Raw genomic sequence first — 26966 nt, 5'->3', positions numbered from 1 at the left:
GGGCGGGCGGCACCGATGGGCCCGCAGGAACGTGATAGAGGACTACAAAAGAGGAACCGCAAGTAAATACAGCATCTGTCACACTTTTGTTTGAGAACAAAAAGGGTGACGTACTGTATCTTCCTATTATGAGCCTATTGTTTTTTCCTATCCCTGCCCCCCCCTCCTGTTACCCTATAAGTATTGCTTGTGCTGAATGGTTCTCTCATGTATACACTATTATAACACTGCACTTCCAGCCATCTCAGTCCTACAAATATTTAGTATACAGGCTCCTCATGTTTATTCAAAGTACTGGGTTACACTGTTTGGGAAAGATAGCCAGACAAGGGCCCTTCGGGAAGGAAAAAGAAAACCATTCCAAATGAAAAGTAATGATTCATACCACAGATAATGTCTGAACTCAAATATAAGCAGCACTGTTGGAGTTATTTTATGCAGTTTTGACAGAATCTGAACGGCGCACAGGCATCTCAGTATTGCGTTACTGTAAATAAGGTGTGTGTGTGTGTGTGTATTGAGTGAGGTGGGTGGTCTCCTCTCACGATCAATTAAACAACACAGAGCCTCATTGGTATTTTAAGAAGGAAATTAATTTTGCCATTGACGGAGGCTCTTCTGTGCCCATCTGTGTCTAAACTCTGGCGTCGCTCACGGTGACGCTCTGTGATGACCATCTCGGCTGCCTTCAAATCTGCCATCACGCTGCGGGCTTAGTTCAACTTCACCCATCTTCTGCCTTTCCTACTTGGCTGCAGGATGGACAGCTGATTATTTGCGTGTCCTTCCCTGTCCCGTCTCCCCTTCTCCTTTACCTGACCATCCATTGTCCCCTCACTTCCCTATATGAACATGGTTCTGCTCAAGGTTTCTTCCTGTTAAAAAGGGCGCTTTTTTTGGTGGCACTGTTGCTTGGACAGAGGACAGAACCTGGATTTCTGCAAAGTGTCAAGAGACAATCTTGACGGGAGCAGCTTCTGTATAAATAACGATGGTTTAAGTCAACCAGTGGATCATGTAAAGTTTGGCGATATGCATCAACGCGCCTGTATTTCATGTCAATTCTCAGACGTCTTCCTGCATGTGTGACCGCTATCACCCCTTAATCTCACTCATCTCTTTCTCAACCAAAGCCAAAATGGCGCGTAGTAGCGGAAAGTTGTCTCCATACGTCCAATGGACTAAAACACGATTAGAGCATTTCTGGGTTATGGTCTAAAAAACATGTCTGATGACGTGAGAAAAGGAAGGTGGAGGAGACAAAGGGACGCAGGTGAGAGACATTAAGGTAACAAGATGAGCACTAATGAAAAGTGAAGGTACAGCTGTGGTTGACGACGACACGAGCTGAGAGTGCTCGATACGTACAAACAGTTAAATTCAATTTTAAAGAAACAAAATTTGACAGAGGGGGGAAAAACAATAAACTGTTGTACTTAATCACACATTTTTGCATATGATGAAATTTATTAGGAACTCACTACATCGAAAGCGTGAAATTATCACCGAAAATTAAAAAAAGGAGGCAGAAATTTCAGACATGCTATAAATTTTAATAGACATATTGATATTTCTGTAGCGAAAACAAAGTTATCCCTAGTTATATTTACAATACAGGAATAAAAAAAGTCACATACAGTACAATAGTAAAAACAACATAGAGAACTTAAATAATTATTTTATTTGTGTAACTACTTAAATAATGTAAATGGTTATTCTATTCACACCACGCCATCTCAGCAGCTACAATGCAACTTTCACATTAAGTGCTAAACAAAAATGATAAATTTCAATTTTACAGCATGAATTCCATTTTGACCAGGTAGAGTTGATTTATATCAGCAAACACGAAAGGCGGGAGACGACAAACAATGACACCGCTACAGACACCGAACTTCATTTGACTGGATTTAGGATACCTAGAGAACTGAGGAGTGTTGCCTTCAAAGGTTTATGGAAAAGAAATGGAAGAAAATAGTGGCGTGCGCGTCTGTTTGAACTTAAGTCTGACGGAACACATGAATGTGGCTCCAGACAACCCCCGCCCACCTTTAACTGCTTTCTGACCTGACATGGGAGTCAGGTGCTCATTAGAGTGGAACATTCAATCTTATCTCCATTAAGAGCGATCCTTTGGCTAAAAGTCTGCCCTCCGCGGATAGGATCCGCCTCCGGCGGCGGACAGCTTCCACGGCAACCCGGCGGGATCTTCGATCATCTCGCGGCCGAGACACGTTTCTGACAGTAGTAAAGAAACCACATGTCGGCGGGGGAAAGAATTAGAACCACCTCGGCCAACTCCAAATTACTCTGCGCATGCACGGCCATGCTATAACTGCGTTTACGTTCACGAGTCTTCAACAAAACCAAGAAAAAAAAAGCTGCATACATATATATATATATAATATATATATATATATATATATATATAAATATATATATAGTACAAGAACATGAACTGACAAGCTTAGTGTAAAACTGCTTTCTATAAACAGCATTATCTCCCATATATTATTACGCTTACAAAAATAAACCCTCCTCTATGATAACAATAGTAATGCTATAGTTTTCTTTGCAATGCTAAGTAGTACTTCGGTAAGCCCTATTGGAAATATACATCGCTGTGTTATCGTTTTCACTTTTGTAGTTCAGGTTCAGTGTGTGCGGCAGCGAAAGGAGTCACGGCGGCGTCTGCGTGACTCGGCCTGTCGATGCAGTGGATGGCGAATGGATTTTCCTTTACAAACGAAAACAGTGAACGGGATGGATGGACTCCTCTCAGGTCATGTGGAGCTGGCTTTGACAAAAGGCTTTCGCTCAATCGTTCATGTGTCTGTGTACAGCGATTCTGGACACTGATCCCAGTGTTTGGACCAGTTGATTGTGACGATGTGCCCAAAAAAACGGAAGCAAAAGTGAGATCGATTGATTCATCTCTGTTGTTCTGCCAGATGAAAAAAAAAAATGGTGAAAGCTCTTTTTCATAGAGCTCTCAACTCCTTGTGACCGACGCAGAGGTTGTGTCAAATCGGAGATATTTACGACGCCGGGTGATGAACTGGCCAAAAGCACGGACTCGGATCTCGCACAAGCACAAACCTCTGTCTGATCTTGAACCCTGAAGAGTCTCAGTTCCTGCTGAAGTGCCTCATGCTCCTTTTTCTGTGTTGAAAGGCTCTGAAAAGATCCACTTTGAAGTCCCTGTTCCTCTAGAGTTGGCCATGTGCAAGTGTTTATTTGAGAGGAACTTGTACAACGTGGCCGTCGTCCAGTCTGTGAACACGGCTTGGGTTCCAGGCCTGTTGCCTGAGGGCAGGTAGCTTATAGGTGGAAGAGGAAGAGTTTGATGATGAGAACCATGGACCGTCTGATGAGCTTCTGAGTCTGCGTGTGTGTGTTTCATGTGTAAGCTGTGTGTGGGATTATTAAGGACACCATGTTAAAGTCTGCTGGTGGTGGTAGGTAGATTTGTGTCGAGTTTAGGGTGACGGTGGGAGGCGACCCCCCACTGCGCACTCCTATACGATATAGCTGGTCAGGTCAAGGAGGTACGATGTCATGTCAATGAAGTGGTCCAGTATGCCGTCTTTCTCCTGGTCGTTGGGCATGTCCCCCTCACTCTTCTCACACTGAGCCCCAGAATAGCCACTCTTGCACAGGCACTTGTTGGGCTCCATGCACACCCCTCCGTTGCGGCAGGCTGGCTCACATTTAGCTGCAGTAAAGAAGGAAAAACAAACCTAAATAAGCTCTGGCATACTTGTAAGGCCAGTAGTAAGTATCAGGGTTCCAGTGGGTTAGGGTACAGGTGAACAGGTGAACAGGTGAACAGGTGAAGGCACCCACCGATTCTGCAGAAGGGTCCCTCCCAGCCTGGGCTGCAGCAGCACTTGCCGGTAGGAGTGCAGTGTCCGTTCTTACAGTGCCTGGAACACGCCGTCATCAGCAGCTCCGGAGGCTCCACTTGACGCTGGCACTCTTTGGGGGCATAAGGCCTGCAGCGGGTGTAAGGAGGAGCGAAATGTTAAACCTGGCTGGCCTCAGTTTAGGGCGGTGGCTGGCCTACGTTCATCATCTGACCCCTAAACGTGGGTCATGTAATCTGTATTAAAATAGCTCTTGTTCAACGTAGGTTCACAGGCCTTGGGTTGCGTTTGTTCTGCCCATGTGCTCCATGGAGAAACTAGCGTCTCCAGGATGTCTGATGGGTGCTATAATGGATGGCTTCCTCCCCCCAGCCCCCTCCTCTTACTTCTGTTTTTAGGCGCACGATATTAAATGACTCTGCTGGAGCCGTTCAGTGAGAAATCTTAAACCCACCAAACACACTCCGGTGCCAGATCACATTTTCCACTAAAGTTTCACGCGGGATCCATTCATAACTTTTAGAAAGCGCTAAATGGAAAACATAGACGCCCCCCCCCCCCAAAAAAAAACCACACTGGCTGAGGTACACAGAAATGTGCTGTGATTGCGGAACTGCTTCGGCTATTTTGACGTAGTCTGATAAATGTGGCCATTTGTATCCAGCTCATTTCATTTGTAGAGAACAACAAGGAAGATCAGCAGACTTCCAATTGTGTGCCGTGTCTATAATCTCAGATGATTGGCAGGAAGTGTCGTCATGCATGGTAACTTATTTAACTGAAGACTGTTTATGCAAATTGAATTTTCCATCAATTTTGCAGAGACAACCAGACCAAAAACAACAACACAGAGCGCTTGTTACCACAGAGATGATTGGAAAAACACACGCACGATCATCTTCACACCATATGTGCAAATTCTGAACCAATCAATCCATATTATGACAAAACATCCAGACACACACGTCAGCAGATGACGCGTTTGATATCACGCTCACGTCTGGAAATAATACTGGGAGCGAGAAAGTGAGGCGTGTGTTCTTACTGGTTGCCCACACGCAGATCTGTGAATGAGAGGGAGGAATACACTCAGAGTATTTCAGATTTGTGTGTGTGTGTGTGTGTGGATCCACTGATGTATTCTATTTTGTTGATTTTGCTGCACATGGCGTGTTTCTAGCACGACAGCTGAAAACTCAGGACCAGTGAGGTCACCGCATTCGTGATTCAACGCTGGAGAATTCCCACTCAGTTTTGGGACAACTGGAAAAAAATAAATAAACCCAGATCTATTAAACCACACACACACACACATGCACAGAGCTCAACAGTCCTCTGCACTGATTGCGCTCGGTTGGTGCAGCCGTCGTTGTGAAAGAGTTTCCTTAAGAAGCGTGCTGCAACGCTAAGCATCAACCATTTACAGTAAAAGTCCAAAGACGAGGATTAGCTGACGCCACCGAAGGAGCCAAACAGCCCTTTTTAAAGGACACACACACAAGTGTGAAGATGTTTAGCTGACGCAGACACTGATGGACGGACGTGCACGCTGACAATACTCTGACTTAGTGCGCATGTTTGAATCGCTTCAAGGTTGGAGGATGGGGGGGGGGGTGTGATGGGGGGGGGGGTGTGATGGGCGGGGAAGGAGGGGGAGGCGGGGGTTGATTTCCCATGCTCCCATCAGCACCCGACTCCAGACTCCATCCGGGCCGGCTTTTGTTGTTGCAGGCTGCATGTAGTTAAAAAACAGCGAGAGAGGGACACAAACAGAGAGAGAGAGAGAAAGAGTAAGAGTCCCTGGAGGATTGGGGGGGGGGGTCTGTAGCTAACACTGTTAATAGCAGGCAGGGGTCAGCAGCGCTACTAAACAGTCTGTACGACTGCCAGGGTGGCTGTGAAAACAGCACCTGCTGGTAGCGCCACTTGACAAAGGCAGCTGGGTCAACAGCCACTGTGGGAATTTATCAACTTTGGGAGGGGTGGTCGATGTGTGAGGGCGAGGGAGTCGGAGAAGGGTGACGGTGCTCGCGCCTGAGGCGGTTACCCCAGGACAGCGCGGTCACCTCACACTACGGATCGCAACTGATGTGAAGATAATGGGCGCTGGGCGTAGCTTAGCATAGCTAGCTGCCGGAAAGGTGGCGAGGAGATTGGGTCAGGGAGAGAAGATGGGACGGTGGTAAATCCAGTCACTCTTCTGTCTTTACAATTAAAATCTATCAGCCCGCACATCCTTTAAGTGGTGGGGACGCAGACCTGCTCCTGAGCTGTCTGATTTTTATATTTGTGTGTGTGTTTTTAGGTTGTCGACCCGCGGGATCTATTTGATTGACGTGAGGTATATGTGAGAAAAAGGCCGTGAAGTGGTGTACATTGTGCACCCCAACAATGGCTTAATCAAACGGCCCAGTGTGGTCTCTTTTGCTGTTTTGTCATCCGACTCCATTGTTTGGGAGCTTCTTTTGTAGCTTCATTCCTTGTTTTAATTGTGTAAGAAATTTACTGTGCATTGTAGGAGCCGGGGCCATTCAGCGGGACTGGCACGCAGCTTTGTGGAGGGGAGGACCACAGCCGAGATGCAGGAAGATTTAGGAGGGATAGGAAAATAAAGAAAAGGCTTTTTCCTCCTGCAGCGTGCTGGGACCTGGCTCGGCGCGCGCTCACACGGGCTCACAGATGTGCATGTTCGCGTGTACCCACCACCCACACGGTTTCTATCTGCGCACACAAAACAGAGGCACACACACAGATAAATATATCCATGAATGAGCACATGCCATCTCATTTCCCTGCACAAGTGGTGATTTGTGATTTCAATGGCAGTCCATAAAGAAGGTCCCAGGATGCTATTCGAAGTTCAGCACGTCCTTTAAAGCAGTCTGCTCGCTGTAATTTAATCAGCCAAGCCTGCAGCTGCCAAGCGCTGAGCAACTTTTCACACGTTTTGTAATACAGTTAGGCTCCCCTCCATGTGGAAGGGGGAGGGGGGGCTTTAAGAAACAGAGGCAAATTACATTTTAAACCAGAAATCAGCAGGAGGTCCGGCTCTGCGTTTCCACGACTTTCAGAGGAACGGCTGAGGTCGACTTTGCGAACTGTGTGGGTATAAGGACGTCTACATTTCCAATTATGATATAATAAACATGTGACTTTAGCGTGCAGCTTGCATGATTTTATATATATAAACAGAGAGTCGAAACAAAACCCTGCCTTGTGCTGCATCATGATATCATTGTCAGTGTGTTTCTTTTCTGAAATGTAGCCTTTTCTCTAGAACGGCTTGTTCCTGGCATCAATGTAATGCACGCGTTGTTAAAATAATTACATTATCAAACACAGATTCAGCGGAACTGACAGGGAGCCAAGACGCTAACCCCCCCAGCCCCGTAACCTGCCAACGGTATGCGCCTAATGTACAGAATAAACTAGGTAAAAAAGGAGGCTTTGCTAAGACCAAGGGTTAAAACCATTTCTAAAAATAGCATTGCAAAAAATGATGCACAATAAAACAATTTAAATCCCTTTAATGTGCTAATTTGATAATACTGAGGTGGGTCCCCCTCCATGGGAGTTAGCATGTGGCTTCATCGTGTTTCTACAGCTGGCCAGTATCACTTATTGGTGCCCTACGATAGAAAACCATCGTTCCTTATGGAACGATTGCAACAAATGTAGTATTGAAAATATTTCAATCCAGCTGCTGCACTGCAAACAAGTCCTGACTCGCTGTCTGTGTGTTTCTTGCACTCGCTCACTCTAACACACTAACAGCACATGCACACACACACACACACACACACACACTCAGCATGTTTCAAAATGCATGGTGGCCCATTTATTATTGGAGGGGTACTCCAACTGACAAACAAATACCTAGAAATGAAGTCATCTGGCCAGGACATGTTTACACAAACACTGCCGAAGGATTTTATGGCTGACGTTTGCCTGTAAGCCTTTACTGCTCGCCCTTGCAGTCGCTCAATGTTCCCAAACACATAGCTGATCGGAACGCAGAGCTGGATGCTAAGCGGAGCCACGAAAGCCACAATACGGCAAAACAAACCTCTTAATACGAGGGCTTTTGACTCCAGATGTCCTTGCAATAGAAAGAAAAGGTAGAGGACCACCAAACTTGATAACGCGCTGAGGTCAGATACTTAAGCTACTCCATTTACTCCCCCCTCCCTTTCTGAAACAAGATCACAATAACGAAGCCAGAGAGCATTAGGAGTCGAGACTCCGACACCACAGGGTCCGCACAGACTAAACAAGTCCAGTCGATGGTGGAAAGATCTGTTCGCAGGGAGAGACGCATCCACTGACAATGCCAGAAAACATAAATATGGAGTGGGCCACTCTGGCTCCTTTGAAGCATCTGCAGTGTAACCGATCGCGGTTGCTTGGGTGGCACTGTCGTCACTCGAGAACCATCAGCCGCCCGTGTTTCTACAGTAAATCCCTGGCACGCTAACTCTCCCCTCTGACACCTGACTCCATCCCTTGTTTTTATTACTCTATCCTCCAAATCCAAAGAAATACATCTTCTGGTGCAGTAAACTTCACCCCGCTAGTGGCCGGGCCTAACCCCGCCCAGCTGCTCCTGGTTCGAGCCATCAGCGTGTATTAGCTGTGAAGCCTTTACTGTTGGTATCGTTAATGCTTATATGCCTTCCAGTGCAACAACTGCTTCGTTCACCAGTTCACTGATCTCTGCGGTACAGATGGTATGGATTAGGACGCATGCATCCATTTGAATTTTGATGTTCATGTATGTTCCCAGTAGGTTCCGGAGGTTTAATATCGGCTCATTAACCACTGGCTGCGTGGAAGCAGCCTTGACTGGGCCGCTCCGAGCGGAGCTGCCGGCTGTGGGCTGAGGCCATTGCAATGAAACAAATGAGCGCTAGTTTTTAAAATAACGCCTGGGACTTTCGCAGCTTAAAAACGTCCACTGCGTTAAAGTGGGGTTTGATGTTGAACCTGCACGATTCCCTGGTGACCAAAGTCAGCAAAGCAAAGGAGTAAAATGTCCGTACCGTTTGGGGTCTACGAGCTTGTAGAGTTTGCCGCTGTTGGACTGCACCATGCTTTTACTGCTCGCCAGGATGTAGACCTCACCTGCAACAGAGGAACCGTCAGAGTAATTATGAATCCATGAAATACCTGTGCAGAGTGTGGAGGGGGAGGCAAGGTTAAAAAATGAGGGGAGGCGAGGAGACGAGGATAATGAGTGCACTTAAAGCTTCTGCACTGCTGCACTTGCCAAAGGACGTGAAGAAAGACTCTAATGGGACAATTGGATACTCATGACTGGGAACCAGGCGAATAATTTAATGAGGAACAAGGCCACAAGAAAATTCCATAAGGGAACAAATTGAAAACATGTGCCTGTGGGGCCCATACTTTGCAAAACAGGCCCACCCCCTCCGCGATTCTTGCGCCACTTGCGAGTCGTGATCAGATGCAGAAATCTTTAAATACTTTGTCAAAGGGACGGTCCAAAGGAAAGAGCGACGAGAGCCGCCATTGGCCAGTATTTCTGATGCATGTGCGCGTGATCCGCATCGGTTCTTTAATCAGAAACATCGGAGCTGTCATCCAGCAATTCTGACGGGATCTGGTGGGGGTCCAGCTGGTGGAAAACATTGCTCTGTATCATATTAGTATTCTCACCCTGCCTGACATTTATCCTGCACTCCTCCAGGTAAACAATAATACAAGAGCTGCTCTGTAGGTGGTCTCGCAGGAAGTATCACGGTTTCTTATGGAACTGATAATTAATGCAAAGGAAAGTGGCTACAGTTTAATATCCTGTTGAGAAATCAACACAGAGGCGCATTAGGAGAGTTATTAGTTTTCTTGTAATTTCCACTGTAGCTCCTTGTTGGCAGGGCGTCCTGAATTTGTTCTTTGATGCTTTGCCATTCGAACATCATTTCAATAACCAACGGGAAAATTCCACGCTCCCCTGTTAGTGTGTGCAAAATAGCTTTTCTACCTCTGTAGCTTTGACAACTCAAGTCAGGGATGAGAGGCCGCGGGCTGATTTTAGGAAGCATGTTAGCCTTTAGCGGTAGCATAGAGGAAAATTGGTATACGTGAGATTTATAATCTTCATCTACTCACCCAATTCATCCTCTCCAAAACCCAAAATGTGTCCCACTAGCATGGAGCCGCAGGCGCCGGCCGAGCCCAGGCACAGTGATTTCTCCTGCCACTGCTCGCCACTGGCTGACGTGGACAAGGTCGACTTCTGGAGGGTCCTCAGGTTACTGGCACGGACAAGACAGTGGGACAGTTAGCACAGCTACTGCTTTGTCACATCCTCTAAATGGTTTTGCCTATAAACTCCCAGTAGACTTAGAAAAGCACGACTGTGTACTGTAACGAGGGATCGTGTTTCGCGATGCGTCCTCATAAGTGGTAAGCCACAGAGAAGCGGACAGGAAGCGTGGCCTTCATTTCCACTGAAAAGGCCATGTCATTGTGGTGACAGTAACATTAAACTGGTGACGGAACTCTGCGTTTTTCTTGGCACGGCGTGCACTGCGTGTCCGTGCAAGACAGAGTGTGAGAGCAGCGGGATGACTGAAGACGTACGTGATCGTTCATAAATCAAGGTTACTTCAGGTGTCACTGGGAAACCGGAGGATTTATGTTCTGTACGACCGGCGGACAGACTCACCCGTTCTTATCCCCGAACACATAACTGCCGTAGAGTCTTCTGGATTGGCAGCCCCTGTAGATGAAGCCCCCCACAGGGGGCACTCCTCCACTGGACTGCAGGTCGTAGACAGAAGGCTCGTTTTCTGGGGAAACGCACAACATTAGAAGCTGACTTTGACGAGCATCGGTCAATCACTGTCAATCGCGGTCAGCTGGTCAAATCTGGTGGGTTTGGCACCAAAGGCGGCACTTTATTTGAGGAGGATTTACTGCAAATACCAGAAACAAGTGCACGACTGGGCTGCTGTTATTGATTACTTGCAGAATGTGAGAGGAACCAGGCGCATCTCAGCTGTGTTTTTAAGAATGCGAAACCTTCATCTAGACTCTTATTGTTGTTGACAGGTTTAAATCTCACTGGTGGACACGGACCTACATTCCATTGGCAAATCTCGCCTCCGCAAGAGAGGAATCTTCTTAGATCACATAATTGTCATGTAAAAGGTCATCCAAGATGTTAGCGCTCCAGAGGCGATGCCATCGAGCAAAACTCCAGCTAATAGCTGCGCTTATTAGTTTTTTTGTGCGCCGCTCCATTAGCGCTGCAAAGTATTCAAAGAGGCACCAAAACTGACAGCGGTCAATAACGGAGGTCATAGAAGATGTCATGGAAACTTTAACTCACCATAATCTCTTCCCTTAGCGATCTCAAGTATTCTTCCTGCTGTTGAGTTTTTGCCACTGGCGTCGGTACAGAGGATCAGAAAGCTTCCATTTTCGGCCCAAACCCGATCCACGGCGCACCTACGGCGTTCGGCAGAGTCAGAATTGACGCGCTTTGCCGCTCGCTGAAGCTTTTCTTTTCATTCGGACTGCGGTTCGATGCCTCACTCACCTGCCTGGGTCGTGTAGACCATGCGCAAAGATCTCGGGCGGCTGGTTGGTGCTGTTGAAGTAAGGGTTGTTCCGCGGGATGGAATACGGTGATGTGCAGCAGTCCGTGTCCACGTCCACCCTCAGGACGGACCCAGTGAAGTCGCTGCGTTCACACAGGCCAGTAAAACACGTTCAGCCCACGGGAGGTGCGTTGACATGACATGCTTTGAGTTCTCAGACCTCCGAACTCACCTGAGTCCGTCCATCTCCTCCATATCGTCCAGGGTGATCATGCCGTCTCCCAGGATGATGTGCAGCAGACCATCGGGGCTGAAGAGGAGCTGGCCACCGAGGTGCTTCCTGTGTAGCTCCGCCACTTCCATTAACACTCGCACGGTTCGGGTGTCCACCTGGTTGGGGTTTTTCCTGTGGAATATATATCAATCTGCCGTCAAAGGACGTCTCCATATTCACACAACAAGTCTCATATGCTTTAACACTTATATAAGATAGGCTGCATAAGAGACTGTGATAACCTTTAATTACACAACTACGATGCTGACATAACAAAATCCAACCATTTTAAACAGACTTTAAACAGCTGGTTGTTGGAAGGCATTTAGCAATACTATGTCTCATTAAGGCAAAGACAGGGTGGAGAGGTGATAGAGACTTCAGAGTGTTGCACAACCCCAGTGCAGAGTGAGGATTTGGCTTTGCGGTATCAGCAACAAATACTTTCGATTGTGTCATTTTTGATCCTCCTACACGAGATAAAGAGCAAGAAACAGCCTCTTCCTCAACCATCTGCAGTCAATACCTGTCATTTCTCTGCTGGACCCTCAAATTAAGGACTGCGAGGTGCAGACACTGAACACAAGACTCACTGAAATTAGAGCATTAAGTTAAGCGTGCATCTGTGATCATGCACACTAAACTCTAACACTTAAACACCTTCGTGAGAAAGGGCTGTCGTCTTAAGCACGAAAGTGTGATTAAGAGTGTTACAGAGGTACGCCCGTCCTACACTTTTGCAAACAATGCACACTAAAGTTTGACCTACATTCTAAATCCCGGCGGGGCAAAAAAAATCCTGTTTGAACTGTTAAAATGTGCGCGATGCTGAGCAGCGTTTGACTGTAAAAACAAGTTGAGTTAGTGTATTTTTAGAAGATCCAAATATCAGATATGGGGGACCAGAAATAGCTGGGGTCAAAGGGGACAGTTTTATTTTTTAAATAAAATGTGCTTGTTTAAAACGTCTACATAAAGCATTAACAGCTAGAGACGTCCAACTAGCATTAGCGTATCCGAAAGGCCTCATGCATGTTATTACTATTGTATCAAGGAAGTAAGTCGGTATGTGTTTTAGCTGTGCTGAAGACTCTGAGCAGCATCTTTGGCACACATCTGCCATTACCTCGAAACGGTGTATTCAACCACTCGCAGAATGTGGTCGTGTGGACCGATGGCCCAGCGCTCTTGGTTGGTGGTGTAGGAGACGTAGAGCTTGCCATTCTTCCTGTAATTGGGGTGGAATGCCAGGCTTAGCAGGCCCCTTTCATCTCCGCCCTGCAGTCAGAGGAGAAACACAAAAGATCCAGGAGTTAATTATGTCCCTCCTTGGCTTCTGCTCTGCTGTGTGGGGTTGGAATCGCCCCCTGCGGTCATCTTCATCATCAGCGAGACCTCTGCGCCCAGGCCCCCGCCAACGCATACGCCATACCAGTTCCTTTAATTCTTCAACCCTTAATTCCCCTTTCATTATTTATCCATCACATTCCCCTTCACACCCCTGCTATGATCCTATTCTTCCTCTTTCTACCTTCGTCTTGTTTCCCTTCACACCTTCACCGTCCTGCTTGAATATGCCATTACCCACCATTATAAAGTATTTGACTCTAACCGTGCGAGCACACCCCCACTCCTCGGTTTGACCAAGTCTTATCTGCAGCCTGGTTGTGCGCGCTTCTCCGTGGGGTCGGGGGGCCCCTGTGACGCCCCAGCCCTCCCGGTGGCCTCCATTGTGCAGTGATTTGTGTGTGTAATCTATGGGGGATATCTGTGAATGCTAGCCTGAGTGGCTGAAAGAATTTATTAGCTCACTCACAGTTCATAGAGAGCACAAAAGTGCAGAGTGCTTCAGCCGCTGCTCTTTGCCTCCTGTCCTCCGTGCAAAATTCGAGGCTCGGGGAGGGGGCTGGGGTGGGCGGGGGTTAGTGCGGGCAGAGAGCTGCCAACTCCCACTGTCTTGGCAACATGTTTAGAAAACATCCAAATTGCTTGTGTAATATGTAAACCTTTGTCTCACCCCGGAGGCAGCTACATCAGTTGTCACTACCTTGGTGGTCCTCCCATCATAGTTAGCTGTAATAATCAGCTGCAGCATTTGGTTCCCCGGGCAGAGAAACCCAGGTTGGCCCCCTTTTTTTTTATGTTGGACTCTCCTTTACCATTTCCTCTTGACAAAGAATGAGCAGAATGCGAGGTCAAAGGTGTACAGCGGGCCGTGAGTGATTGGATGCGCCATAAAATTTGTAAAGAGTGATCATCTCAGGCCAATAAACAAATCAAAAACAAGAAAACAGCTCTCACCCTTTTAAAGACACAAGTAAAAAAAAGAATATATTTCAAAATGAGATCCTTGAGAGGTATGAACACCCAAATTGGTGCAAACTGTGACGCATTACAAGCAATAATGCACTACTCACAACCTTCACACGCACAGTTTAGTCATTTAATCGGACTGTGTGGAAGCTGCATCCCTGATAAACAACAGAGATCCTCATGCGGGGGTCTGAACAGAGTGTGAAACGATGTGAAAGTTGACAGTTGAATCACTGCATGAGGTGGAGCTCCGCGGCGAGGAAACGTGCACAAATGTGGGCTCAGTCAAAAGCCAGTTGTGTGGGAGTGGATGCAGCGCGCCGTGGCGCTGGATCACAGTTGCAGCATAAACCAACGCACTTAACAAAAGCCTGCATCTCAGGAAGTGAAACCCAACCTTTCTGGTTCATTGAACCTCACCTTCGAATGCTAGATCCATATGTTGGATTTGAGGATGCAGTGGCCCACATCCCGAAAATAAATTCACCACAGGGAGTGGGTCAAAGACCGCAATTCCAGAGAGGCCTAGATCCGGAGCCAAGCGGGGACCACCAAGATACACAGTGGTTAAAGGGGCTGAAATATTACCTCCCTCACAAATGAATAACTCCTTCAGCAGCAGGCGAACGGCAGAGTTGGCGGAGGGGCGAGGAACCGGCGCAGCATTAGAAACCGTTTCAAAAGTCGACCCAAAGAGATCTGCCAATGCAGCCAACGTTGCCGAGCACTGATCAGCATAAAACTGCTGCATCTGCACTTTTAACAGTGAGGTGCAAGCCTCCCTAAAGGCATGTGTCATTACAACACCATTTTTCTTCAGGATTTCTTTGAAAGAATCCTATTTTTGAGCCTTCCATCTGCAAGCGCCCACACACAACCCTTTCCCCTGTAACATCTTAGTGCTTATTTATGACTGCGACCAGGAATCTCACTCTTGCCTCTGCGTTCCGTTCCCCTCCAAATGGGGCTTTGGCACTGTCAGAGTGAAAAATTCAAGTTCAAAGGATGCTTCAGGTATGAGTACCCTTCCAAATGGAACATCAAATATATTCATACAGTACCCAGTGACTCTCACATAGCAAAATACTGTATCATCTTTTGTCTGTGCTGCAGCTGTCTTTGCCCCCTCCCCACTGCTATTTTAGCGTCACAACGTTCATCTCCCAGCCATTGTTTGAGGATAATTTGACATCAGTGTGAGCTTCACCGCAGATATGCTCCATGTCAGTGCAGATTTTGAGGATGAGGCCACTTATGTGAGCCTGTCTGAGGGCAGCTACGAGCCTCTGGTGGCCCCCGAGACTGCGGAGCAGCTGTCTGTGGACAGAAAAAAACAACAACATGCCAACTTATTTGTTTAACCAAAGAAAGATCTGATTGCCGGACCTCTCTCCAGCACAATGGGATCCGTTAGGTTGCTACTTACAGATGTCTCCATTTATAAAACCCTGCTTAAAATCTGTTTGCTGAAATAATTCGGTTTTCCCAACTCGCGACTGGTTGAAGATGACAAGATTGAGGCAGTGATTACTGGAGTTATTACAGCCGAAAAGAAATCCAGTGTGAATCAGTCTGCAAGGATGATAAAAAGCTTTAATCATTCTACACTAGTTACGTGCGCTAATCCCAAACCACATCGTGCAACGAGACCGCATCAAATCATGAGGTTCGGTTGCTGTCGTGTTAGAGGTGTGTGAATGTGAGCCAACTGTGGAGAGAGAGCACCGATGATGAAATGGGTGCAGCGTGCACGTGCGTGTTTGTGTGGAAGGTGGGTGGTGGTGGTGGTGGAGTATGGAGATTGAATTTCAGGAGGAGAACACCCACAGTGCTGCTTGGAGCCCACACCACCACAGCACAGCATTGTTTCTGTGCAGTTCAGCTTAATTGGTACCGGGGGGATCCATGGATGGAGTAGCTTTGGTGGTGCTGCTGGTGCTGGTGCTGGTGGTGGGGGGGACATGACCAGAAGGAAGCACAGAACATTACAATCAAAGCATGTGCGTGGGGCTGATGATAAACCCGTTATCTCTGCCGTCTCTTGGGGGCCTGGGTTCCTCTCTCTGTATAAAGGCACCTCCATCCTGTTGATGTTTGCCAGTAAACACCTTAGCCCCCCTCCTCGGTTCTGTTCGCCCCCTGTGGATGGGAGCCCGTTCTGGCAGCCAACATCACAGAATAGGACTCCTGGGGCCAGCGAGGGATCGAGCCACATCTAATTGTCATAATGATCACTTTATCCGCAACCAGTTTGGACTGAGCAGAGATAAGGGAGCAGCAGAGCCCTGCGGTATCCCGTAGGGGGCAGTTGCACATTCAATTGCCGTGCTCTGTTTGACTTCTTATAAGCAGAGGGCCTTGTCAGCGGAGGAGCGGGAGGCATGCGTGATAGATAAACTTCCTGTCTGGGAGTGTGCCACCCAAACATTTCAGCTTCCCCATCTCATGCTAGCTAAACAATTTATAAACAATTCTCGAATTCTCAATCCGAGATCCAGGGTGGATTACGGCGACGCAAAGCTAAATAGCATGACAAACAGACATCACTGTGGTCAACTGAGATAGAGGCTGAGTGCTCAAGGCATTTTGTTGTGACAGCTGGATATAGAAACAGGAATGCTTACCCAGAACCTTCTCGCTAACCATTTTGCCACTGCCGCTGCATACACCAATATCTCAAAAAAGGCTGAGGGTTTATTCCCGAGTACCTCTGCTTTTTTCCCCCCACTGCTCCGTCTGTTTATTTTCCCAAGCCATGGTGCAAAGCCAAACAGAAGTAGAACACATTTACTTGGCCTTTGACACCGCAAGATCCCATAATGTCCCCACTTGGCGGGTACACTTTTGTGACGGTGGGTGGTCAAGTCGACACATATGTGCTAATTCCTGCTAAAAACACAAACTGATCACTCAGTGTGTAACCATCTCCTCATTAATCAGCGATAAAGATGTCAAATAAATGCATTTTTGTTGAGGTGACTGAAGATCACACTGTAAACCCAGGAGGGGCTCGTTTAGATGACATTCCAGCTGTTGTATAAGGTATCCAGGCAGTAAAATATGAGGTAGTTCACATTGGTGGAACCCTTACGGTGAACAATGTGGGAGAGATTAAGAAGCTATTAACCCATCTTGTGAGAATTAGCAGAAACGTAGCAGCGGGCTTAATGTATGCTGCCTTGTATGTACAGTTAATGTGCGGATAATTGCATAATGATTAGACACAATCACATTTGATGAAGGGCTGCTTGTTCACTGTAATTATATAATAATGGAAAGCAGACACCATTTCCCATATTTGTCTTGGCTGAAGAGTTTCCGTAGGTGTTTACATAGGTGCGGACGGTTGCTCGTGTTTTTCTCTTTTCTACTCTATAGCAACAATAAGGCTCATCCCTACCTTTAGGCCATTCTGAACCAGCTTGTGGATATCCAGGAAAGGCTCCTTGATGAGCTCGAGGTTATGATTGAGTATCCTCACAATCCCCTCTCTCTCCAGGACAAAGAGCCGCTGGGACCCGTCCCCGCAGTGCACCACAGCTACTGGCTGCCTCAGACCACTCAACACCTCCTGGGCACAGTAGCAGTTGTGTTTTTGTTTCCTGGGTAACAAGGGAGATACAAAAGGTCAGAGGCTAATGGTGGCGATGAATAATCCAAGACAGAGAACAGAGAATGATACTGTTTGAAACAGCCTCCAGCACGGTTTCATATGTGATGTGTTTATTTAAACAAACCTGCTGATGTCCTCCAGTTTTTCATCTTCCAGATAGTTGGAATCTTGTCTCTGCGGTTGCTTTCGCTGGAAATCGGGGAAACACAGACTGGCATCTCTCCTCCCGTAATACTGGCAGAACTCGTCCACATCTGCCTGGAAGAGCTCTATCAAACAAAACAAATATGGTTCATATAGTTTCAATAGCTAAGGTGAAGCGCTGCAGACAGAAAACTGGTAAAAGTCTCTTTTTGGCCCTCGTGATATGGGACACTGTATCTATGCAAGTGCAAAAAGACGGGACAAAAACTCTAAGAGGAAATGGGGGAAGTTTACAAAAAAAAAGGCTTGTGTATTGGGATGGTTGATGAGCCAAAGCGAATCCTGGATAGAGCGGCCTTAAATGAACGAGTAAAGGGAAATTGGGCCAAACAAATGGATCACAAATTAGACATGGTTCTCCAGCGTACAATACTTCCTCCAGTCCACACAGAAACATATTTCATTCCCAATTCTGCACCGCCATTAGGTTAATTACAGTATTATTTGTATAATATCAGCAGTTATAGCATTGCTATAGGATTCCAATGGAGAACAGACCCATTTTTTTATCAGGACTGTCTAAAAAGACCCACAAGTCCTTTCACGTCTACATTGTGTTTATTGCATTATCCTCTACAAAAGAATTGACTATATTTCCAAACAAGACTTTTGCCACTTTTTGTAATCTGCCTAAACAGCCAAACTGTTCCGTGTAACAATGCAGTTCATCCTCAGATATTTTACAATCATCTTTGGCTGTTTTTGTGAAGTGACATTTTTGATGTACCTCAGGGACCTGTTGTTGGTCCTCCTTTCTTTAACAAAAAACCTCACACAGTCATGGAATTTATTTCTAATAAATGGCTAACTGTTTGAAAGTGATGATTAATGGTGCCCAAATGAAATTAAAGCCTGCATGCTGTGAAAAACATGACGCTTACTGGCACTGCCTGAAAGTTGTGCAACATTCTCTTTGATCCATATTAGCCCATTATGTTTTTGCATTCACTATTTTGCAATTAGAATTTTCTCACAACAAACATCTGAATGAAATGTGTTGATGTGTTGAGGAAACATTTTGCTGTAGCTCATAGTTAAAGAGATTTGTGGGAAAAGAGGCAAGATTGATTATGATAGTTTAATTGCATTAAATCTGGGCTGACAATACTTGAAATAAACCTAAATTGATTTTGTCTGTTTTAATATTATACTTATTTGGCCTACTGGTTGACCTAAAATGCTTCACGGTTTAGCAAAGAAAAGCCATTCTGGGCCCTCCTGGCATAAAATGAAGTGTATCGTTTTCCTAAGAGGCCCGAAAAACAACTTTACCATTATTGTTTCCCCTGTCAATCCCTCTGAGGACAGATGAGAGCAAATACGACAGCGATAAAAAAAAACACAAACACAACTCTCCCGGCCTCTCCTTTCATCTGCCTCTCTTTCCACACACCAACCGCAAGTGCTGACCGCACTGAATACTGGAGGTGATAGGATATCCCCTCAAACATCTAAACACAACATGGAGATCAAACAGGCAGAAACACACACCACTGTGTCCATACCACCCACTTACTTGTTCCTGCAGTTATCTTAACCATGCTGGTCGGGGACCCTGGGTGAAAGGTGGGGGTTGGGGGGGGGATTGGGGCATGCGAGGAGGAAGGGGAGAACGAGAGGCCGGTAGGCAGTTAAGAGCTGAGCTAGTAAACGCCTTTATGGAGAAATGGGGGTTTAAGTATAGGGCCTAATCAAGGGCTGGGAGCAGATTTCATAAGAAGTGGATGACAGTTATGGATGTTGTAAAGGCTACTGTTTCACTTTAAAACTTTTGCCTAGTAAAATCGGAATAAACCAAAGTTTGGGATCATAATCTGTCTGCATTCGCACCTTCCATGACACCGTTCATGTAAAGTTTGGTATCTGTTGGTGATAATGATGTAAAAACGTCAATATAGTTGCGAGCCTTCATGCAAGGACTGTGTTTACATTTTATACAAGAAATTATATATTTAGAGTTTTGTTTATTTAGTTGCTGCATCCCAATGTGTGCTTGTGTACTCACAAGGACAACAGCAACAAAAACAGAAAAGGATGAGTATGATAGTGAAAGATAGAAGAATGTGTGTGTGTGTGTGTCTGGGAGAGAGAAAGAGGAAGAGAAAGACGGCAGTGGGACAGAATCCTGTCCGTACTCCCGTCGCTCCAGAGCTAAAGTTATACTTCCATCTGGTTATCTTCCAAGGCAACCTGGGTGGCCCACCCAAAGTACTTGACATCTTGATGCACTTCAGCAGTTTTACATACACACACCCTTTGTAGAAAAATAAATGTGTCATTCGTCACCACATATGCTGATCTGTGGAGGCCCAGAGGAGGGGGAGCAGGGGGGGGCAGTGGTGTATAGAGGGAGGGAGTGTATGTGTGTTTTGGGGGGGGCTCCTCTGGATTCTTCTCTGGACTTTTTTTTCTTCTCTGGAGCCCGGTCGTGTATCTCTGCATAGCCTGGATGCTCTGTGGAGCCCCTCTCTCCAGCCCCAACTGGAGGCAACTAGCAGGCCGCGAGACGCAGATGAGGACAGGCTCAGATGGAATGTACGTGTCTGAGCGGCGGCGTAACATGTGGGTGGGTTGCAGACACGTGTGTGCGCAACTGTTCTGTTTTTGAATCTCGGCAGATCTAATCTGCGGACCAGGTCCTGGCTGAAGGAGGAAAGACAGTCCGGAGCGTTTGATCTTGTTTGGAATGCAATCTGATGCTACTGGTACCTGTGATCTGCATCCCTTCAAAGAGATGTTCTTCACAAGATCAAACGCTTTAAGGGAAGGGGGGTCAGGAGGACAAGAAAAACTGCTGAATTAGTGGCCGTTCCCTGAACGCTGCCATGTCGTAGAGACGAGGGGGGCCAGCCAATCTGGATGTTAACTATATTTAGATTCATGTGATCTGAAAACATACAGAGAACGACGTAGAAGCAACAGTTTATGTCTGAGAACGCCCTGGTGCCTGGCAGGCAAGTCTAGACCACAAGCTAGGGTGCTCATGCGTCCCAAATACAGAACCGGCCCCAGGAGTTGAGTCTGAAACACGCCATGAAATAGTTGTTTTTGATCCAGCTCAGCTTTCTGGTACACTGGTCAGGCTGGACTGGCTTTTGTTAGCGCATGTGAGATATTTGTTTTCACACCCTCTTTTCCATATCAAATATTTTCCATTTGCGTGTGATAAATGACTCGAATTCGGGTATTTATTATTATACTCAAGGTCTTTCAAAAATGTTTCTTCCAAATTTGTTCTGATTAAAATAAACTAGCGCGATCCAGCTTAGCGCAGCGATCATAACATTTTGCACCTGGTGCCGTAAACACAGCAACAAGACCGAATGATAAAAACCACACGAGTATCCATCAGCTGTTTGTCGGGAAGAATCTGCTGCGTCACCATCAGCCCAGGCCTATGTCTCCATCCTGTCTTGGCTGCGTGGGGAGTCATTTCACCGTTGCGCCGCAGCGCAAGCACTAAAGCAAATGTAGCGGCCGTGAACAAATACGCGAGACGAGCTCGGCAACAAATGGAGGCGAGGTCAGATGAGGTAAGAGCTGAGTAAATAAATTTTCACAGACCAGACTACTGACGCACCACTTCTTGCATAAGTCCGAAGATCTGCCAGTTGCACATGTGCAGGCTGAGCCTCAATGAAAAATGAAACCTGCTGTTGATTTCAATTCATCACCGTCAGATGTGTCACGTTAATTCCATCGGACCGAAATGAGTAAGCACGCCCCGACTTTCGTTTACCCCTCGCTTGCTTGCATGTTTGCATAGAGATTACTAGGTTACCCAAACGGGGATGACAAATCAAGATGCATTTGCGGTCTGCGGAATTACCTGGTATGTGCCCCCTGCAGGTGTAGTAGAATTCGCGGCAGAATTCCTGGCACAGCCGAGGCAGATCCGGTTCCCTGTGTGGCATTTTATCCGTGTCCGGTGAGTGGAATAACACCTGGCCATTGGGGGAGCAGCGCGCACACTTGATCTCCTCCAGGAGACGTCCACATTCGGTGTTGTTGGTGGAGAAAATCTGTGTGGAATGGGAAGCGATGGTTTAAGAGAGTGGACCATTCGAACACTTCACCTACTTCCTCACCTTATCTAAGGTCTCTTGCTCCCAATCTAGATCAACTGTTAAATGGCCATGCTAATAAACTAGCGGCAAAGGGAAGTGTAGAGTGCTTTTGAAGATGAGTTTGCGAAATACCGTATAATACTTTCACCACAACAGGATTGACACCAAATGTTCCTTCTGAGGTATCGAAAGATTTTAACATGACTTTTATTTTGTTAATTAGCATGACATGTATGCACAAAGTGGGTTTAGCTGTGTTTAAATCATTTCAATACAGCCAACCAACCAGCGATTTCTAACCCTCACCGCAACTTTTCAAAAGCCTTAAATTAGTGTCAAAGTCGCTGCTGAGACACCATCCTCTGGAATTTTGAAAGGCGGATGATTGTTTTCTCCCGGGTGCCCTTTTCCACAACGCCTTCCTTGCCAATTTGGTTTAACACCCTGGCTGGAATACCAGGTCTGCTTGGGCAAATAAATCATCTCATTCAATCTTACCCAAATTCGTAAACAGTTAAAAGTCAAATTACAGAAAGCACGTCGAGCCTGGACGGCTGACTTGGAATCATTACGCAAACACACAAAGAGTTAATCCAAAAGAAATTAGCTGGAGTATTTACACAACAATTTAGCTGTAATAAAACACAACGTAATCTGTTTTAGGTCGGGAGTCGTGCTGCTCGGGCGGCCAGGCGGGCTGGTAGTGCTTTGCTCTGTGTGAGGTCCGTGTGTAAACACTAATTTAGAGATAGACAGGCACATCGTTGCCGCTCTGATATCAACAAATTAGCAGTCTGTCCAAGTCAATTAGACCCACAGACCCAAAACCGACATATGGATGCATTACACCTCGGAGCACAAGCAAACTGCAACTTGGCAACTCCTTGATGGGCTGCGAGGGAACACATACCAACACAAGATCACATCTTTCATCACTCCAGGGTGAATAACTGATGAACTATGGAAGACTGAACTGAGCAGCTCTGAGCTGGCTATAACCACGTCTCCGTGTCCTGTTGTCCACATGCCTCCCCCCTGTTCTAAATTGCCGGTTGATTTTGTGTAGCATGAGTTGGCACAAGGTCTACGGAGTGTAGCATTTGTGTGCTCTCAGCCGTGCCCTTTGTCCATATGTTGCTGGGATGGGCTCCAGCGTTGCCATCACCCAAACCAGAACAAGCAGCGCTTTGTGTGTGTTGCCTTTGCTGAACCTCTAAAAGGGAGGAGGAGAATCACATTTCTGATATTTAGATTATATTTCCTAAAGACGGCACCTCACCCTGCTTAATAAGTGAAAAGTTTCTTCTTCCTGGGTCAAATTCTAATCACTATAATGCGCTGTCCTGCGGCTAGAATGTGACTCTGCAAACCTCATATGGTCAGAGAGACGGAGGGAGCACCGGTGGAGGCAACCCTGGGCTTAAACAAAACACTTGTCCTGGGGGAATAGGTCTAAGTCGGTTGGCAGGAGGATATAGTGAAGGACACACACCCTCTCAAAGGCATTAACACTTGGACAGAGCGGATGACTGGCCGAGAGTGATGTTCTCCAGCTTCTCCCATTAGTGAAACCAACAAACACAATGGTGTTGTTGTTATTCTTTGACCATAATCAGAAAGGGCTCCGTGTGTGGGCAGTGTAGTGGGGAGGAGGAGAAGTCGAGTTCGTCCTATTCACTCTCCCTCCTTCTTATTTGCATGACTTGAGCAAATTAAATGATGCAATATGGCTTTTTTGTCGCTACACAAAGTGAGATACCACCCAGCCACTGAATGATTGGAGGGCGGTTTACATGAGAATGGCCCGACCGGGATCCAGCAGGATCCGCGGAAAGTTTGGCACATTCAATCGCTTTATTTTCTGCTGCTATTCTCCACCAGACGTTTAAACCCAATCTCCCAAGACAAAAACAATTATTGTAACGTTCCCTTGAAAAAGAACGCGCTAAAGTCACCGCATGTTCTGAACCTTCTCAAATATTTTAGAAGAAACAGGTCGAGCTCCTTTGGATCTAATGTTTCACAAGTTATCATGTGGGTGAGCCGTTTGTAACAGTTGTTAAAAGTGGCATAAATCAGCGATTGCCATGGTAACGCCGAAGCGCAACGGAGAGCCGAATTATACAGGCGTTCGCGCAATTTACCCGCGGAATAAGATGTGTTCAGACTCAATAAACATAGAAAAACTTCAGTATCAGGATTACTTGAGCAGTACGTTTCCTTTGCTGTCAGAACACCCTGGAGTAAATTTACAAATCCACTTAAAACGCGAAGAATACCGCAAACTAGGGGTCTCCGTGGATTCAAAAAGCTGCGGGACCACGCACACTTTCCCCCTTTCTAGTTCTCTCTGGAATAGTCCTTTTCATTAGAGTCGTCTCCAGCTCAGGGCAATTTCCCCCGACGGTCCCAAAATTCAGCCCGCATAATGACAATGCGCACCGGCCATAAATGCATCTCCCGGGGCGTTTAAGAAGTCAAATAAAATCCCTTAAACAATCGGAATGGATGGACATTAACCTACCCGGGCATCCCTGCGGTGCAGGATCTGATAGGCGGTTTTCCTGGTGGGACAGCAGGACACACGGGGATACAACCTGTGGCAAACCTCCCCGCTGCTGCTGCCGTCAAGCAGCACTTTTCGCTCTCTTTTCTTCAGCCGCTGGGGCACGCTTCCGTCGTAACATCTCCTCCGCCTGGGGCTCATTTCTCCCCTCTCGCCGAATTTTGAGTCCCCGCATTCCCACACGTTGAACGCGATGGCCAGGACGAGCACAAATTGGAAATGCTTCATAGTTTGTTTTTAAAAAAAAAACGCAGAGTAAATAACAATAATTAAAAAAAGGAAAACAACATTAATAATCAGCCAAACACCAGAGATATGGCACCCTTTCCAAAAGAGTGTTTGGACATATAATTGATGTCTAGAGTTGGGTTTGGGGGGGGCAAAATCTCCCTGTAAACAGCAGAAGCCAATAGTAAGGCTATAAATTATTAATATGCTGTTTGACAGAGCAGGTGTCCCACATTTGATGTCCTGCTGTAAAATGTGCTTTAAAATAAATGACTGTTGCTTCTGCTCACAAATCCCGGAATGCAAAAATAAAGTAACAACAAAACTGTCATAATGTATCCAGACGAACACGCAAAAAAGCGAGAAAAGCTGCGGCAAAGTCAGCTAAAAAAACAGCTGTTACGTTCCTTTAGGTGTAATTCCTTTTATCCTTTCACGCACAGCAGTGCGGATTGTGCACGCACCGGGTCAAAGCAGCAAAAAAAGGAAAAAAAAAGAAAAAAAAAGAAAAGTACATGCATGTCACTAAAGTCCTCGGACCGCTCACATGTTTTCTCGTGCTCTTTCCTCCTTCTTTTTAACCAACGCGCGAGAAGAGGAGCGAGCGCGGTGACGTAGGCACCTGACGAGTGCGCGCGCGAGCACGCACGACCGCGGCCACGTCGAGGTGAAGCGTCACCTGGTAGAGGCGGCCGTGGGGTGGGGGGAGGCGGACGGGACCGGAGGGCTCACAGGAGCGGGAAAGTCAAGACTCTTGACTTCTCGGGTCATGTTTTGGATTCGATTTATGATTTAAAACAAATACGGTCACGCTTTTACACTTTCAAATGGTTGCCAATCAGCCAAATTGAGCTTTAATGCACTAAGTACCCTCGTGTAGATTTTCATTTCATCCACACTTTCGCGTGTATAAATGCGTTTTGTTCCGATTATTTCTGCACTTCCAGCGTGAATGATGGCGCACCGCAACAGATGCTAACATTATGAATATGACTAATGTTATGATGCATCACACGCCGCGTCACGGCTGTTTGACTTTGTTAATAAATACGGTCTAAAAGGTTTATTCTGGTTGCCGCGGAGTGAAAAATGTCATGTGTCAGGCAGTGGAAAAAACGACTGCAATGGGAATCAATCACCCGGACCTGATGCCCAGGAATTCGCTGCCCTGCGGCGGCGCATATAGCATCCTAATTTGGCTCCTGGTAATGCTCAGACTAAATGTGGGACAAATCCACTTTCATTCCTCTCTCTACAAAAGACGGCATGATAGCGATCCCAGTGGGAATAGCGGCTGCAATTACAGCACAGATGACAGCCCTTTGGTGGTGGTGGGGGGGTTACAAAGGGAATGTGAAATCAGTTACATTAGCGGCACCTGTTCTTACTTGGGGGTCTCCCGCACTCCCCGGCTTATCTGGTATCTGGAGGAATCCAGGAGGGGTTGGTTTGATTGTGGGCAATTATGGAAATGACTGTGTGCTATGAAGCCGCGGTGGCCCATGCCAGATCCAGACCCCTACCGCCCCCTGCATTCTTTACGTTACCCAACATTTCGGGCCCAAGTATAGCCGAGGACCTACCGAGGATGCCAGCGGAGAGGGGAGAGGAAGCTGCCACCGCTGGCACCAGTGCTGCTTTGTGGAGACGTGCGTTGCTGAATGGCGTGAAAACATGTGGGATGCAGCTGTGGAGCAGAGAAGAGCACATCTGCCCAGAGAGATAGGCCATAACAGGAGATTCAGTAGTGAAGCAGAGGATCTTTATACAGTCAGTGGTCCCGTCGTATACACACACCAGACGTCATAACAGAGAAATAAACACGCAGACATTTAAAATATCTTTATTTATTGTTGCGTTCCACGACAGCTGGGAAGACGCGGCGCAGTCGGGCTAATTAGGATCATGCGTAACGCTCACTGCTGATGTAAATGGAGTGTCAACGTGACAATTCTACTGAAAGATAAGCACCTGTTTTCTCTTTATCTTTCTGCGGGCGAGTTCGGGAATTCTCATCCCCTTCGCCTTCTCCTCGGCCTCTCGGAGGCTGATATCCCAGAGGATGCCGCTCGGGTTTGCATGTGACCACATAAGGAGCAACACTGGGAAGGAGCTCTCCTCCGTTTCCCAGGCCGAGGAGATGAACGTTTCCCCCCGCCGACTGTTCTCTTTCGCCGTTTGCTCCGCAATCAGGAGAGTAAACACCGGCCCTGACGACAGAGCTCCGTCTGAGCCCTCTCAGTTTTTCCATTCCAGCCTGGTGAAAACAC

The 26966-nt window shown here is 46.7% G+C and overlaps 1 protein-coding gene across 1 annotated transcript; it reads right to left on the bottom strand.

The window, feature by feature from the left end:
• Positions 1 to 1532: 1532 nt before the first annotated feature.
• On the bottom strand, positions 1533 to 25272 carry hhip (hedgehog interacting protein). Its single transcript, XM_057036427.1, has 13 exons — positions 24427 to 25272; positions 21665 to 21857; positions 17756 to 17900; positions 17419 to 17620; positions 12832 to 12983; positions 11664 to 11837; positions 11431 to 11574; positions 11221 to 11339; positions 10555 to 10678; positions 9996 to 10141; positions 8906 to 8987; positions 3847 to 3995; positions 1533 to 3715 (listed from the first exon to the last, which is right to left on the bottom strand). Exons 1-13 carry the CDS (start codon positions 24694 to 24696, stop codon positions 3519 to 3521), a joined length of 2097 nt encoding a protein of 698 aa, XP_056892407.1. The 5' UTR covers positions 24697 to 25272; the 3' UTR covers positions 1533 to 3518.
• Between the last annotated feature and the right edge of the window lie 1694 nt (positions 25273 to 26966).

This window comes from Takifugu flavidus, chromosome 6, assembly GCF_003711565.1.
Source record: "Takifugu flavidus isolate HTHZ2018 chromosome 6, ASM371156v2, whole genome shotgun sequence".
Taxonomy (NCBI): Eukaryota; Metazoa; Chordata; class Actinopteri; order Tetraodontiformes; family Tetraodontidae; genus Takifugu; species Takifugu flavidus.
Note: the sequence above shows the minus strand (reverse complement) of the source record. Positions and strands in the feature narration are given on the sequence as shown.

What these genes read in the sequence shown, in the direction of transcription:
- hhip (XM_057036427.1), bottom strand. Translation starts at nt 24,696, where the DNA reads ATGAAGCATTTCCAATTTGTGCTCGTCCTGGCCATCGCGTTCAACGTG. An exon ending in GTTGAATACACCGTTTCGAG is followed by an intron (nt 11,838 to 12,831) that starts GTAATGGCAGAT and finishes TATATTCCACAG; the next exon opens with GAAAAACCCCAACCAGGTGG. An exon ending in GTGTTCGGGGATAAGAACGG is followed by an intron (nt 10,142 to 10,554) that starts GTGAGTCTGTCC and finishes TGTCCGTGCCAG; the next exon opens with TAACCTGAGGACCCTCCAGA.